The sequence below is a fragment of the Pagrus pagrus genome, assembly GCF_965226575.1.
Source record: "Pagrus pagrus genome assembly, chromosome: 13".
Classification (NCBI taxonomy): domain Eukaryota; kingdom Metazoa; phylum Chordata; class Actinopteri; order Spariformes; family Sparidae; genus Pagrus; species Pagrus pagrus.
Window position 1 is genome coordinate 30,874,136 of NC_140197.1, and position 15,245 is coordinate 30,889,380.

Here is a 15,245-nt window from a genome sequence, read left to right on the forward strand (position 1 = left end):
ATGAGGATGTGTTGGTTTCAGTTATGAACGCCTTGAGGGAGGAGGAGGAGGAGGAGGAGGAGGAGGAGGAGGAGCAGCAGCCCTCTGGTGGTTTCTCAGAGGATCAGTCGGAGCAGCTCGTCTCCTCCTCGTTAATCTTCCAACAGTTATTAGTTTTCTTTGTTGTCCAAGCTTCAGGAATGTGTGATGTCACTTCAGGCTACATTAGCTGCTGCTAGCAAAACACACCACAATGTCAAATCTTGGCTGTCCTGTTGCATTGTGGGTAGTGTAGGATTGAATATTATTGATTAATCTCAGTTATTTTTCTCCATTAATAATTGTAGTTTACTTGTTTATTTGACAGTTCAGAGAGATTCAGTTTACTGTCAGACGATCACACGAGAAACACACGAGAAACACAAACCGACCGATTAAAGACACAATATGTAACATTTCTGCTTTAAAGTGTCTAAAAACTCATGATCACCTGTGAATCATCAACATGTTAGCGCTTAGCTCGCAGCACCATTGTGTCTAAATATGGCTGCTAGCATGACCGGTGCCTGACTCACCTGTCTCTCCACCTGTATCTCTACCTGTCTGACTCACCTGTCTCCCTCTCTCTCTGTCCAGCCGGTGTTGCCTCACACGGCGGTGTGTTTTGCGTGCGGCGAGGCGGGGAAGGAGGACACGGTGGACTCTGAGGAGGAGAAGTTCAGCCTCTCTCTGATGGAGTGCACCATCTGCAACGAGATCATCCACCCCAGCTGCCTCAAGGTCAGTCGTCACACCTGCTCTCATTAAAACTCGTCTTGATTTAACTGTAACGTCACAGGTGTGTTCGGTGTTTCTGCACTCTCAGCTGCAGAAATGCAGATTTTGGGTTAAAAAGACAGATGTGTGAACGATGTTCTCACTGATGAACAGATGTGTTTGCCACCACGTTATGATCAGAGCCAGATTATAAAGATACTCAATTCTTCTTTAAACTTTGCCTCTCGTCAGTCTTCTGCACATCTCCACAAATCCCCCTCAGACATTTCCCCAAATAACCTCAGATTGATTGAAGGATCATGTTGCTCGCTGCTGTAATGTGTGGATGATGAAGGCAGAACACACTGTACAGGACAACCTGCCTGACTGGAACCACCAATGAGTTTTGTTTGTTACCTTGGACACCAGGCAGGAGAAATCACAACGCAGGAATAAATCCTCTCCGTCTTTCTCTTCAAGCACAAACATGAACAGGCTGTGAGGGTTTTTTTAACCCTGAGGGGAAACTGAGGCTCTGCAGCCGAGAATTAAAGAGCAACAAAGAGAATAATAATGAAGAGAAACAGAAATAGAAGAACATCAGAAATAATCTCTGCCAACAAATAAAACAGTATTTTCCTGCTGGTCGACGTCAGGCGACCAAACTACGACAGAACCTCAGAGGTCGTGTGGAGAGAAAGAAATCTGAAACATTTAAAGATGTAATCAGAATATTTTCAAAAGACGGAAAAGTTGGAATTTTTGAGAATTAAGCTTTAAATTTAAGAAAACAAATTAAAGATGGTTTTAATTTTATGAGGAAAATGATGTCATTGGGACTGAGCATCATGATATGAAACTATGTATTGTTAGATTTTGGATATATAAATTGATCGAGATGGTCAAAAATATCTATTTAATTTTAATATCCTGCTGATAAACACCGTTTCATACAATAATATATAAAGTACATTTTGGGCTGAAAGTTTACAAAACAAAGCTGCGATCAGTGAAGAAGATAAGTATCAGAAATAATTCAAAATAAATGATAATTTAACATTTAATAGTTCAAAAAGTCCAATAATGAGAGTTTAATGTAATATTTCTGTTTTCTCCATCATTTCTCCAAAATGTCCGGATCAATAACTTCAATGATGAATCAATATCCACGTTTCCTGTCGATCAGCTGATCGTTTGAACCCTTTTTTAACTTATTTAATACATTAAAGATCATGTTTCCTCTGCACAGTGTAGTGGTACTTAAGTACGGTACTTGAGTAAATGTACTTAGTTACATTCCATCGCTGAGAGGTAGAAAATGTGTTCAGATCTGTTGTTTAAGTTAAATGTACCAATACCACAAAGTAAAAGTAATCCATTACAAGTAAAAGTCCTGCATTCAAAATCCTACTTCAGTCAAAGTACAGAAGTAATCTGACATGTACTCAAAGTATCAGTTACAACGTACTGGAAAAACTCAAGTAAAGTAACTCAGCTTTAGTTACTTTTCAGACTACCTTCCTGTCCAGTGAAAACCACGTATCTCCAGATGTGTTGATGTTGAATGTTTGTGATAAACTGATGAAAGTATCCTGAAGTCATACTCGAGTAAAAGCCTGAAAGTATCTGATGTTAATGTACTTAAGTATCTTAAGTAGCAGTAAGAGTAACTGATCCATGTATTTATTCTGACCGATCTGATATTCAACATTTTACTGATCATCAGTTTGTGCCAATGAAATAAATAAGAAATACGCTACGATGGCTCTGCTGCAGCATGTAGTCTGTAGAGTAACTAGTAACTAAAGTTATTGAATGAAGTGAAGTAAAAAAGTACAATATTTGCCTCCAGAATGTAGTGAAGTATAAAGTTACAGAAAAAGGAAACACTCAAGTAAAGTACAAGTAACTCAAAGTTGTACTTAAGTACAGTACTTGAGTAAATATACTTAGTTACATTCTGACAGTGGCAAACAGATTAAAACTTAGTCTGTAAAAGTGACTGAGTCGAGAAGTTAGTTTTTTCACATTAAAATCCTTTGAGTAGAGATGATTTATTGGCCTTGGCTTTTATTTTGAAGCAGCAGGAAGTGCTGAGTCACTGTGGTTGTTAGGTGTAACTGACGGTCGCTGTGCCGCCATCTTGTGCTGTTTGTGTCTCAGATGGGTAAAGCTGAAGGAATCATCAACGATGAGATCCCAAACTGCTGGGAGTGTCCCAAGTGCCACAAGGAGGGCAAAACCAGTAAGGTAAGAGTCCCCCAGTACTGAGACTGGTGGAGGGAGAGGACACCTGTCCACCGGTCCACCTGTCCAACACACCGGTTCATCTATCGGTCAACGTCTTCAAATGTCTTGTTAGTTCCACAAAGATATTCAGTTTCTTGTCCCAGAGGAGCAAAGAAACCAGAAAATATTCATTGTTTAATAAACTGACATCAGAGTGAAGGCTTTAAAAAATACTTAAAAACATTGTCAGATTAATTTAACGGTTGACAGTTAATTGATTATTTGTTGTCAACAGTATCTCTCTTGTCAGCACGCTGAAACTGATAACAGTCTGAAATGTCCTAAAATGGCCACCGTACCCAGAACAGGAGTATTAAAGCTCCTCAAACACATCGGAGACTGAGAATAAAGTTATATTAAGAGAAATCGTTTCATATTTTCTATTTTCTACAGTAAACGTTATCCTAGCATTGTTTTTACTGAATATATTAACGTCTGTGAGAACAACTTTATTTGTTTGTGGAATTACAAGAATCATTTTGAGATTTATTAACAATAATTTTCCACTTAAGGTGAAATCTAGATTTTATAAGAAAACTTAACTTTTTTAATTTTTCTTAAAAAATGTGTGTGAGAGCCTTTTCCCTGTAAGACTTTATTCTTATAATATGATTCATTATAAAACAAGTTGTTCCTGTTCAGACCTGGTATCAACATCCGTCCTGAGGGATCTGATCTCAGGTGTGAACGCCCTCAAGATGCAGTGAGGAGGTCTGAGCTGCATGTGACAGAACACCACCAGACTCCCTTAACAAATGTAGTGATTTTAAGAGTTGTTGAGTTAAAACAAACTTTGTAACGTAGTGAAACTCTGTCTCTGACAGACTCTGAATCATTGTCTCCTTCTTGTAAATTCAGCATTAAATGAAAACAGTGAGTTGTTTGTTTCCTTGTAAAAAGTGTCAGTTTGTGGCAGCATGGCTGTACCAGCCTGTCTGCTTCTGTGTCTAAAGTGCTAAAGTCTCACCTGCCAACATTTAGCAGCTGTTTGAACACACTGTTTACACTGATTTCACCATTTACACTCAATTTATGAAAGAAGAAACATTTTATTGATCTAAACATGTCACATTTTACAAACACACTAAACAGTAACCAGTATAGGCTACTTCTTTGTCCCCAGACTCCCTTAACAAATGTGTCAGTTTAGTGAGTTGTTGAGCTGGAGACACTTTATAAACTGTGTGAAACTCTGTCTCTGACTGATTCTGACTGATTTGTTCCTTCTTGTAAATTCAGCAAATGTTCTGCATGAACTTCTTTCTGTCTTTGAGTAGAAACATGGAGTCTGTTTGTCAGTGATGGACGGGTTTGTTTCATACAGAGCAGGAAGTGACATCACATCACAGGAGGTCACTCAGACGCAGGTCAATGTAGCTGTGAACTGACGGCCTGAGAGCTGAACACTGATCGGTCACTCAGGACGGAGGTGTCACAGGGTCTGATCAGGGTCAATGAGAGTCAAGTCTTCATACAATTAAAATAGGTTTATAGGATTTAATAGGTCAGTTTAGGGTTTAAGAACAGACAGTTGTAGGTTGTGATGAGTCAGTTCTGCAGCTCCACCAGCAGGTTTTATATTAAAATAAACTTCCTGTGGTTGTTTTGAATCCGACGTCTGAATCAGTTTGATGTTCCTGTCCAGGACCAGGCCGACGGCTCGGGGAAACGCAGGCTGGATAACGGCGAGGTGGGCCGCTGGAAGCTCACAGACGACCCTCCCCCTAAAAAGAAAGCCCCTCCCTCCCTGGAGGAGGGGGGGAGGACGGACGGGGGGCACAAGAGGAAGAAGGAGAAGGAGCTGCCTCAGGACAGCGGGCCCAAGAAGAAGGTGAACCGTCTGGTTCTGCTCTGACGTGACGCTGATGTGTTGAAGCTGTTCACGCTCTGACTGTCTGTCTTCTTCTGTCTCTCTCTCAGATGAAGGGCGCCCACGAGAAACGCCTCAAAAAGGTACGAAACCTTCGCTCAGTGTTGTTCGAGTGGACTGATGGCAAATATGTCAACAAGTCGAGCAACAACATCAGAACTTTTCACAGTTCGTTTTAACTCCTCTGTTAAACTGCTGTGACCTCGTGAAGTCCTCCAGCTGAGCTCCAAAGTGTGGATTTATTCCCTGAACGTCGCCGTGTTAGTGATGGTTTGTGTGTCCTCAGCCTGACGGACGTCTTATCTTCCACTGGACTGGTTTACAACACGTTTTCATTAAAACAGTTGTTACTGAATTAGAAGTTTTCTGATCCATGACGTGAGCTGGTAGACTCAGCTGTCAAATGTCCACAGCTTCAGTGTCCGTCTGTCCCTCAGCAGCCGCGACAACAGTTTAGAGACATTTTTCATATTTTTCAGACAAATCCACGTTTAAATTCACGTTTCTGTTAATTTGGACGTGCTGACAGGTTTGTATGTTGAATCTAATCTCAGTTTTTTGTCTCCATCAGAAACCCAAACAGGAGGCGGTGGAGTCCAACGGCCCGACCTCCTCAGCTGGAGGAGGAGCAGGAGGACTTCAGGGCTCCTCGACAACGACCTCTTCTCAGCCCGGGGGAGGAGGAGGTGGGGGAGGTGGGGGAGGAGCAGGGGGGACGTCGAGCGCAGACCAGCGCTCCCATCACCGAGAGAAACTGGAGCGTTTTAAGAGGATGTGTCTGCTGGAGCGCCGGCCCGAGTCCTCGTCCTCGTCCTCCTCCAGCTCGGAGTCTGACTCAGAGTCCGACTCTGACGACTCCCTCAGGGGGGAGCAGGCAGGGGGAGGCTCCTCGCCATCATCATCCTCCCCCGCCCCGCCTCCTCCCGTTGTCTACGGCAACAGCAGCGGAGGGCGGGCGGAGCGAGAGAGGAGCCGCACCGAGCGGGAGAGAGAGAGGGAAAGGGAGCGCCGCCTGGCCGAGCTGGGCTTCAGTGCCAGCGAGGAGTCGGAGGGGGAGGGAGGGAGGGGGGAGGAGGAGGTAAGGGAGGAGGAGCAGGGAGGGGGGGGCGGGGAGAAGGCACGGCGGAGAGGAGGTGAGGCGGGGTTACCTCAGCGAGGACGGAAAGGAGGACTGCTTGATGGAGAGGAGGAGGACACGCCCACCTCTGACAGGACCAGGAAAAACTCCGCCTCCCTCCCCCCGCCCTCACCCCTCTCCTCCAATCAGATGCCGCCGTCTTCGCAGCACGACGGCTTCACGGGGAAGCAGCGCAGCAATGGGCAGGAGGCGCGCAACGGACGGACACGAGGAGGGACAGGAGGGGGGAGGGAGGGAGGGGAGAAGGAGAACGCCAGCGGTGTTCTGACCAATCACAGACACAGTGGGGGAGGAGGGGGCGGGACCAAAGGCAGCGGAAGCCGCGGCAACAAGATCCGTAGCAACAGTAAGAACCAGACGTCCAGAAACAACAGCACCTCCTCCTCCGCCTCCATCCCCACCTCCAACGGGGGAGGAGGCCCGGGGGGAGGCGGCCTGATGATGTCGGCCATGGCAGCGTCTCCCTGCTCGCAGCCGTCCCGTCTCGCCCCGCGCTCTCAGATGATGAAGCGCAGCCCTCCGGCGGTGCCCTCGCCGCCCCGGCCCATTCAGATGGAGAGACACCTGGTGAGGCCTCCCCCCACCTGCCCCGAGCCCAGCTGCCTGCCGCTGGACTCTGGCTCCTCCCACATCATGACGCGGGACGTGTGGCTGCGAGTGTTCACTCACCTGAGCCAGAGAGAGCTGTGTGTCTGCATGAGAGTCTGCCGCACCTGGAGCCGCTGGTGAGTGACATCACGCTGACATCATCTGTTCTGAAAGAGGTTGCTCTCTAACATACTGTGTGTGTGTGTGTGTGTGTGTGTGTCTTCTTCAGGTGTTGTGATAAACGGTTGTGGACTCAGATCGATCTGAGCCGGCAGCGCTCCATCACCCCCCCCATGCTGAGTGGTATCATCCGCCGACAGCCCGTCTCACTCAACCTGGGTTATACCAACATCTCCAAGAAACAGCTGATGTGGCTCATCAACCGCTTACAAGGTGCTGCCAGCACTTCCTGTGTACCTGTTTGCCTGTTGTCTGCAGCACTGACTGTCCACTCTGTCAGAAACTGCTTGAAAAGAAAAGTCTGTAACGCTCGTTGTTGTTTATATTCAGCTGTGTGACATCAGAGATGTAAAACAGAGTGAGTAGCTCTACCTGAGACACTGAAGGTGTCTGTACCAGACTCCACAGAGAAAACACGGTGTTTTCAAATCGGGATGAGCAGAGACTTAAACTAACTGAACTGAACTCAGTGTTAACTTCTGGAGCTTTCAGCTGGTTTTTCACCCACAGACTCTCACCTGTGCCTCTCACCTGTGCCTCTCACCTGTGCCTCTCACCTGTGCCTCTCACCTGTGCGTCTCACCTGTCCTCTCTGTCCTGTTCAGGTCTGTTGGAGTTGAATGTGTCTGGGTGTCCGTGGCCGGTGGTCTCTGCTCTGTGTCAGGCCGTCTGTCCCTGCCTGAAGCTGCTGGACCTCAGCAGAGTGGAGGACCTCAAAGACTCTCACCTGAGAGAGCTGCTGGCCCCCCCACCTGACACCAGGACAGGTGAGACGCTAGCCCCTCTTAGTTAGAAAATGTGCCACATGTGCAGCCAGGTAAAGGCTGCAGTCTGCCGCCTTGTCTCTGTGAAACGGAGGTGTAATATTCCTCCCTACCCACTGGGGTCGGCGTGAACATGAGACGTGACGTGACGCACGACGTCGGGCGTGAACAGTGACGAGTGATCTCGGCGTGATGGTTAGCATCTCCCGGATCTCGGCGGCTTTCCAGTTGCTCATCTTGTCGTCTGCAGATGAAGTGATGAACTGACTGCTGCGATCAGCTGGTTCCTGCTTTTAAAGCTCACACAACAGTGCACGTCATCGACACCTCCGCCCATGTCACGCAACTGCCGCCACATCGACGCCTTGGACTTACATAGCAGTGGAGGGGCAGAAAGTGTACCGTCCTGGGCGTCGTAGCGGCGACCACAACAGACCCGATATGCTGCGTTCTGTCTGGATTCTGAGAAAAGGAGGACCAGACTGGCGGCTCGCGGTCCGCTGTAAAAGACACTTTTACTCTGAAGGTGTCTGAACATATGAAAACAAATGAGTTTGATTATTTTATAGTGAAACAAAAACAAACTGTCTCTCACATGTTCTCTGCTCTCTGATTGGTCGATCAGCTCACGGTGAAACCAGAGTGGGGCGTTTCCAGAACGTGACAGAGCTGCGATTGGCCGGTTTGGACCTGACGGACGCGTCGTCTCGTCTGTTGGTGCGTTACGTTCCTCACCTGACCAGGTTGGACCTGAGTCAGTGCGGGAGCGTCACGGACCAGGCGGTGCACACCCTCAGCTCCCCCATCTCCCCCCTGAGAGAGAGCCTCACCCACATCAACCTGGCAGGTAAAGACCAGAGTCAGGCTGGAGGTGCTGACCCGTCAGAACCCGACCTGTTCTACACATCCGACTGCTGCACGTCTACTACAAGTGCAGTTTTATTGTCACTGTAGTACTGCTGTAGTACTGTAGTAGTACTTTAGTACAGTACTGCTGTAGTACTGTAGTAGTACTTTAGTACAGTACTGTTGTAGTACTGCTGTAGTACTGTAGTACTGCTGTAGTACTGTTGTAGTACTGTAGTACTGCTGTAGTACTGCTGTAGTACTACTGTAGCACTGCTGTAGTACTGTAGTACAGTACTGCTGTAGTACTGTTATAGTACTGTTGTAGTACTGTAGTACAGTACTGCTGTACTGCTGCAGGACTGTAGTACTGTTGTAGTACTGTAGTACTTCTGTTGTACTGTTGTAGTACTGTAGTACTTCTGTAGTACTGTAGTACTGACGCCGTCTGTGTTGCAGGCTGTGTGAAGGTGACGGAGCAGTGCGTCCCGTTGCTGCGGCGCTGCACCTCCCTGCAGACGGTGGACCTGCGCTCCTGCTCCCTCCTCTCCTCTGAGACCGGACAGCTGCTCTCCTTCCCGTCACACGCCACCTCCTCCTCCTCCTCCTCCACCTCCACCTCCTCTGCCACCACCACGGTCGCTGCTTCATCCTCCTCCGCTACGTCAGCCTCCTCCTCCTCGTCCTCGTCCTCCTCCTCCTCCTGTCCTCCTGAAGACAGAACGCTGCTAAAGAACAGCTAAAGTCCTCCACGATGTCACGTGACACTCGAGTCATTGGTCCAGGCGTCCTACAAGCCCCGCCTCCCACCTCATTACACTACAGACAGGTGAGGTAGAGGAGGAGGAAGGAGGAGGGACCTGAGCAACTTCTCCTGTTGGAAAAGGTTTTGTTTTGTTGGCGAGTACAGCCACCACAGAAGAGGAGGAGGAGGAGGAGGAGGAGGAGGAGGAGGAGGAGGAGGAGGAGGAGGAGGAGGAGGAGGATATTTTGGGAAAATTGTCGGTAATAGTAAAAAGAATTAGAAACCCTGAGCATGTACATATTTGTTCTCTGTACAATTTTGGGTGTGTGTATATATCTGTAGTTTACTGTAAATGACCCTTAACCTTTGAAACATCACCCCAACACTCCTTTCCTTCCCTACTTCCTTCCTTCCTTCCTTCCTTCCTTCCTTCCTTCCTTCCTTCCCTTCCATCCAACGACCAATCATCATGCCAGACATCCACCTGCTCGTCAGTAGCTGCAGGACAGAGAAAAGTGGAAAATTAAAACTTGATGTTGTCCAGATTTCGTTGCTGTGGTTTGAAAGGTGACATTAAACCTTGACCCCTGACCCCTGACCCCACCCTCACAGGAAGTCAGAAACACTTGAGGTTTGATGTTTGAACTGAGGACAGTCTGATATTTGGGTCTGACGCAGGATCAGAACAGACAGTGTTGGATTTAGGCCGACAGAGCTCGTCTGAGTCTGGGTGGACGACGTGTCCTGAAGTGTTTGAGTGCTGCTCTAGAAATGCATCTTTTTTGTATGAAGTCTGGTGCAGTTAGAGAGCCTCTCTGCAGAGGGCTCGGTCCCGTGCTGAGGTGGACGGACGATGAAAGAAACAGGAATCTGCTGAGCAACATCAGTGAAAAAAACCAAGATGACGTCTTCAGATGTCTCGTTTTGTCCAACCAGCAGTCAAAAACCCAAAGAGACTCGGTTCAGTGTCACGTAGGACCAGAAGCAGCCGGTCGTCTCCTACCTGCTGCTTCCTGTTGAATCATCTGTTAATGAATCAACTGTCGCATTTCAGACGGACTCTGTTTCCTGAGACGAAGCTGAAGTTTGATAATCAGACCTCAGATCAGTCAGTCGAGTCGTCTTCATTCATGAGAGGATCAACGCTCGCTGTCGAGGCTGCAGTCAGAGTGTGTGTGTGTGTGTGTGTGTGTGTGTGTGTGTGTCTGTGTGTGTGATGATTGTATGAACCCAGTGAGGAGGCAGACATGTCGTCTCAGCTCCAAACATCTCATCATGTGTCAGAAGTCACAGAGACTCTTTCAGATTATTTCCAGGTTGCCGTGACGATACGACAGACTGGTTCTGTGTTGTCAGACGTTCGGACTCGACTTTATGTGAAGACGACTCCAATCAAATCGACTTTTTAGTCAGTAAACAGGAAGTGACCTCACCAGACTGATTCAGAGCGTGTGATCTTCAGGAGCAGTAAAGAGTCCACAGATCAGCTGTCTCTTTCAAATCGTCAGCGGGCTGGTCCAGGATCTGTCTTCAGCAGACGGGTCCAGGATCTGTCTTCAGCAGACGGGTCCAGGATCTGTCTTCAGCAGACGGGTCCAGGATCTGTCTTCAGCAGCGTCCCCTCGTCCTCCAGTCTCTGTACACGACGTTCAGACTGTCCTGTTCCTTGAGCAGACGTGTTTCTGCACAGCCAAACATCTGAGTGTGAAGCTAGCAGTTTTGGGGGTGAAGCTAACAGTTTCCCTCTGCTTCCAGTGTTTGTGCTAAGCTAGGCTAAATGCATCAGTGTTTAGCCTAGCTCTAATGGTGATGAATGTGACCAGACGTTCAGCTCTGATCGCTGCTCACAGTAAAACCACAGAGGCGGCTAGGCTAACGGTTTCCTCCTGCTTCCAGTGTTTGTGCTAAGCTAGGCTAAGCAGACCTGTCGTGTAAAATGTCAGACTGTTCCTTTAAACGGCGTCCAATCAGAGGTGTCGCAGCTGAAGGTTGTTCAGGTGTGGTTCTGGTTCCAGGTGTTTTTCCTTCCTGCTTCCTCCTCTGTGTGTGTGTGCGTGTGTGCGTGTGTGCGTGCGTGCATGTGTGTGCTTGCGCCTGTGTGTGCGTGTGCGTGTGTGTGTGTGTGTGTGTGTGTGCGTGCGTGCGTGCATGTGTGTGCTTGCACCTGTGTGTGCGTGTGTGTGTGTGTGTGTGTGTGTGTGTGTGTGTGTGTGTGTGTGTTCAGACCGACAGCTGAAACTGAGCCTCAGTGTCTTCAACATTCGCCTCAATCGTTCATCTTCTCTTCTTCGTCTTCGTCTTCGTCTTCGTCTTCGTCTTCATCTTCGTCCCGTCTGTGTTCGTCTCCTCCGATCAGAACCGATCGACCATGTTGTTTCTCAGGAGTATTTTCTTTTTTTTCCTTTTGTTTCTCTTTAAATCAGGTTTTAATTTATTTAGTGCCGCAGCAGCACTCCCATCCAGTCCCAACACATTCCTGCACGAGAGAAAGTTTTTTTTTTTTTTGTCTCGCACTCGGTTCTGTTGGCAGCAGGTCCATTTATCTGAGCAGGTCCATTTATCTGAACGGATGTGTTGTTTTGTTTTCTACATGATGATCTTCCTGTTTGCTGAGTCTGATTCTGTCCTATTGAAGCTCATTTGTGCCACGAACAGAAGAAAAACCAAACCGAGTCATAATCTGGACTCGGTCTCGTGATCTTCAGTTCTCACGTCAGAATTCTGATTTTAATAATCTCGACTTGCCGTCTCATTAAAATCAAAAGTCAAAATTGACACTCGAGTCGACTCGACTCGCTGTCTCATAATTCAGATTAACCATAAAGATTGTCATTTTTTTTATTCCTTCATCTGTTTTGTTTTTTGGCCACAATGAGCTTCCGTAGTTCTGTCGGCAGCCTCACTTATGAAAACCTGTGGTTCTGAGTTTGACATCAGGATCTGTTCGGTTCTGATGTCACAAAAACCCAGAAATCAAAGCGAATCAGATGTTTTCTCAGCTGATGTTTTGACAAATGAGGCGCTGATGATCAGATTCATCTTCAGTCTTCAGCGTTTCAGCTGCGACTGTCTGATGTTTAATTTGATTGTGTGTAAACGAGCTGTCAATCATGTGAGGCAGTGGCACTGAGGGGAGGGGGGGGGACGGGGGGGTCGTAAATATTATTTACATCATTTTTCATGTTGTTGAATTTCTGGATGTAAACGACAAATCAAACAGCCAAACAAATGATGGACTACACTTATTATAATGAGGAAATAATGAATATTTATGCTTTTCAGGGTAGAGTGGCGCCTTGTACTGGCTAGCATGTTGGTTAGCGTGGTGCACGTTAGCCGCACAGTATCACGTTAGCTAGCTAGCTCAGTTTCAAGCGTTGTGTCAGTAACTGTTGCATTACCTCGACTGCACTGAACTCAGAAAAACTGAGGACGTAAATGAGAATCTACAATTAGATAATAATAATGAGCAGGAAAGCAGCCACCATCAGTGGATAGCTAACATAAGCTAGCAAGCTAATGAAGATTTTGTGTCAGTATTCCAGTTTGAATTCCCCAAACGTTAGCTCTGCTTTTAATGAACTATTTCAAGGTTACAAGCCAACACTGACTTGTGCAATGTTGGTTAGCTCTTTCAATGCTAGCCGCATATGTTAGCATCATATTTGCATGTTAACTTGCTATTTTTTTGCTCAACTCTGCAATGGAAGGTAAAATAGTAAAAGAATATTTAAATGACAGAAGCTATTATCAAGCTATGCTAACATTAGCTGATGAGCTCACTCACATGCAGGTCGCTCCTCACAAAGAAATTCAATTCCACGGTTTTAAAATCTGACAGTTAATTTCTAAAATGTAAGACCTTCAATTTTAATTACCTAATGTTTTAGTGCATTAGTACGCTTAGCTAAAAAGCTAACACTGGCTTGGTTGGTTAGCTACATGGTACCATGTTAGCATCACAGTTGCACATTAGCTTGCAGGTTTTATCGTTCAACTCTGCAATTGAAGATAAAACCGATGAACAAACAGCTGATTCAAGATGTCGGGAAAATGAGCGGGAAAACCACCATTATGTGTTTATCCAAACCTGTGACCTGCAGTGCTAGCCTGTTAGCTCATTAGCTAGCTCAGTTAATTAGTAGACATTAGCAAGCTAACTGGTGTTAGCTTGGAAGTTGGAGGTTCTAGGTACAAATAAAGATGAATATTATTAGATTCAAAATGATGAGTCGCAGCAGTGCAGTGGAGGTAACGCATCACTTCCTGTCTGGTTCCTGCTCGGTGGTGGAGGTTTGGACCCGTTGTCGTTGTGCAGGAAATAAAAAGTATTCGTAGATAAATTTTAAAATCGCCATGACGTCGTGCTGCTCGCCAGCCAATCGCCTCATTGTGCCATAAACACACCAGATCAATGTTTCGCTGTGGGTCAGTTTTATATTTTATTTTTTGTATTCGGTGATTTAGTTGTTTTTTTACTGTGACTATAACATTCTGTTAACGATGCATATCACAGCTTCAGACTTCACCTAGCAACAGGTGAGGAGTTCAAATCTGATTGGACGATAATCCCCGACTCCTGAAAGCTCTTATCCAATCAGACGCCCAGACATATCTCAGCTCCTCCCTCTTCTGTATCTTAGTAAAGCTCTCATCTCTTTATGGATGTTTTAAAGATGCACTGGATCATCATCGAGATCACCTTCATCCTCGCCTTTTGCCAAATGTAGTTTTTGTTGTGAAAAGGGGCATTTTATCCCGACTTTCTTTTCTTTGTTTGCTTTTTGTTCTTTTTTTATACTTTGTCCATGACTCTTCCGCCGTGTTGATGAAAAAAATTGAGGAAGAAGTTGGAACAAAAAGTAAAAAGTGACACAAAAAGACCAACTCAAGGCAGCTACGTATGAGTGACTACTGTACAATGACTAACTAATAAAGAAGCAATGGGTTTGTTTTTACTTCCTGTCGTCCTGTTTGTTCACAAACACTCCGACAACATCGCAGACACTGACGTCATCGCAGACACTGATGTCATCGCTATATATATAATAATAATAATAATATGACATCATTTATTGTATAAGTTGTGTATTAACATGAAACTCTTCACTCATCACATTTAATTGTTGTGATCACAAAAGTGGAAAGTAACTAAGTACATTTACTCAAGTTCTGTGCTAATGTACAATCCTGAAGTATTTCCATTTTCTGTTACTTTATACTTCTCCACTACATTTATCTGACAGCATTAGTTACTAGTTACTTTACAGATTACATTCTGTATCAGAGCCAAAGTAACTCATTTTTATCAGTTATCAGATACAAACAGTGATTGTGGCGATCAGCTGACTCACTATACTGTTTCTACATACATGTAAATATATGGATCAGGTACTTTACTGATACTTTGATACTCAAGTACTTATAACATCAAGCCTTTTACTCAAGTATCCAAGTATTCAAGTATTCATATGTGACTTTCACTTTTACCAACGTAGCACTTTAACACCAAATCTTTACTTTTATCCAAGTCTGACTTTTGGACAAGTTTAACAACACTGACGAGTATGAATGTAACTAAGTACTTAGTTACATTTAACATCACATACTTAAAGACTTTTACTCGAGTATGAATTTAGGATACTTTTTATATCACTGTCAGTTTATCACAAACATCAACACATCTGGAGATACGAGGTTTTCACTGGACATGAAGGTAATCTGAAAAGTAACTAGTAACTAAAGCTGTCAGACAAATGTAATGGAGTAAAAAGTACAATATTCACCTCTGAGATGTGGAAGAGAAGTGTGAAGCAGCAGGAAATTAAAACACTCAAGTAAAGCACCGTGAATCTGACCTGTACTGTCACAGTAATTGAGTAAATGTACTTAGTTACTTTCCAATAAAAACTGATAAATGACGATAATGTAGTGAAGAAAAAACTTTTACTGCCAATTTTGACACTTAAGTACATTTAACATCAGTTACTTAAGACTTTTACTCGAGTACTTTTCAAATGGGTGACTTACCACCAAATCTTTACTTTTACTCGAGTATGACTCTTGCTGAGATTTGGATTACAGACTTGG

The 15,245-nt window shown here is 45.4% G+C and overlaps 1 protein-coding gene across 1 annotated transcript in view; it reads left to right on the forward strand.

Moving 5' to 3' along the window:
- Positions 1 to 14,113, forward strand: part of fbxl19 (F-box and leucine rich repeat protein 19) — a 21,106-nt gene extending 6,993 nt beyond the window's left edge. The window contains exons 3-11 of the mRNA XM_084370373.1: positions 616 to 759; positions 2,899 to 2,985; positions 4,670 to 4,855; positions 4,945 to 4,977; positions 5,466 to 6,757; positions 6,850 to 7,013; positions 7,406 to 7,567; positions 8,190 to 8,411; positions 8,870 to 14,113. Coding sequence (XP_084226499.1) covers positions 616 to 759; positions 2,899 to 2,985; positions 4,670 to 4,855; positions 4,945 to 4,977; positions 5,466 to 6,757; positions 6,850 to 7,013; positions 7,406 to 7,567; positions 8,190 to 8,411; positions 8,870 to 9,153 — 2,574 coding nt within the window. The 3' untranslated portion in view covers positions 9,154 to 14,113. The remainder of the gene's footprint in view (positions 1 to 615; positions 760 to 2,898; positions 2,986 to 4,669; positions 4,856 to 4,944; positions 4,978 to 5,465; positions 6,758 to 6,849; positions 7,014 to 7,405; positions 7,568 to 8,189; positions 8,412 to 8,869) is intronic.
- Positions 14,114 to 15,245: the final 1,132 nt, after the last annotated feature.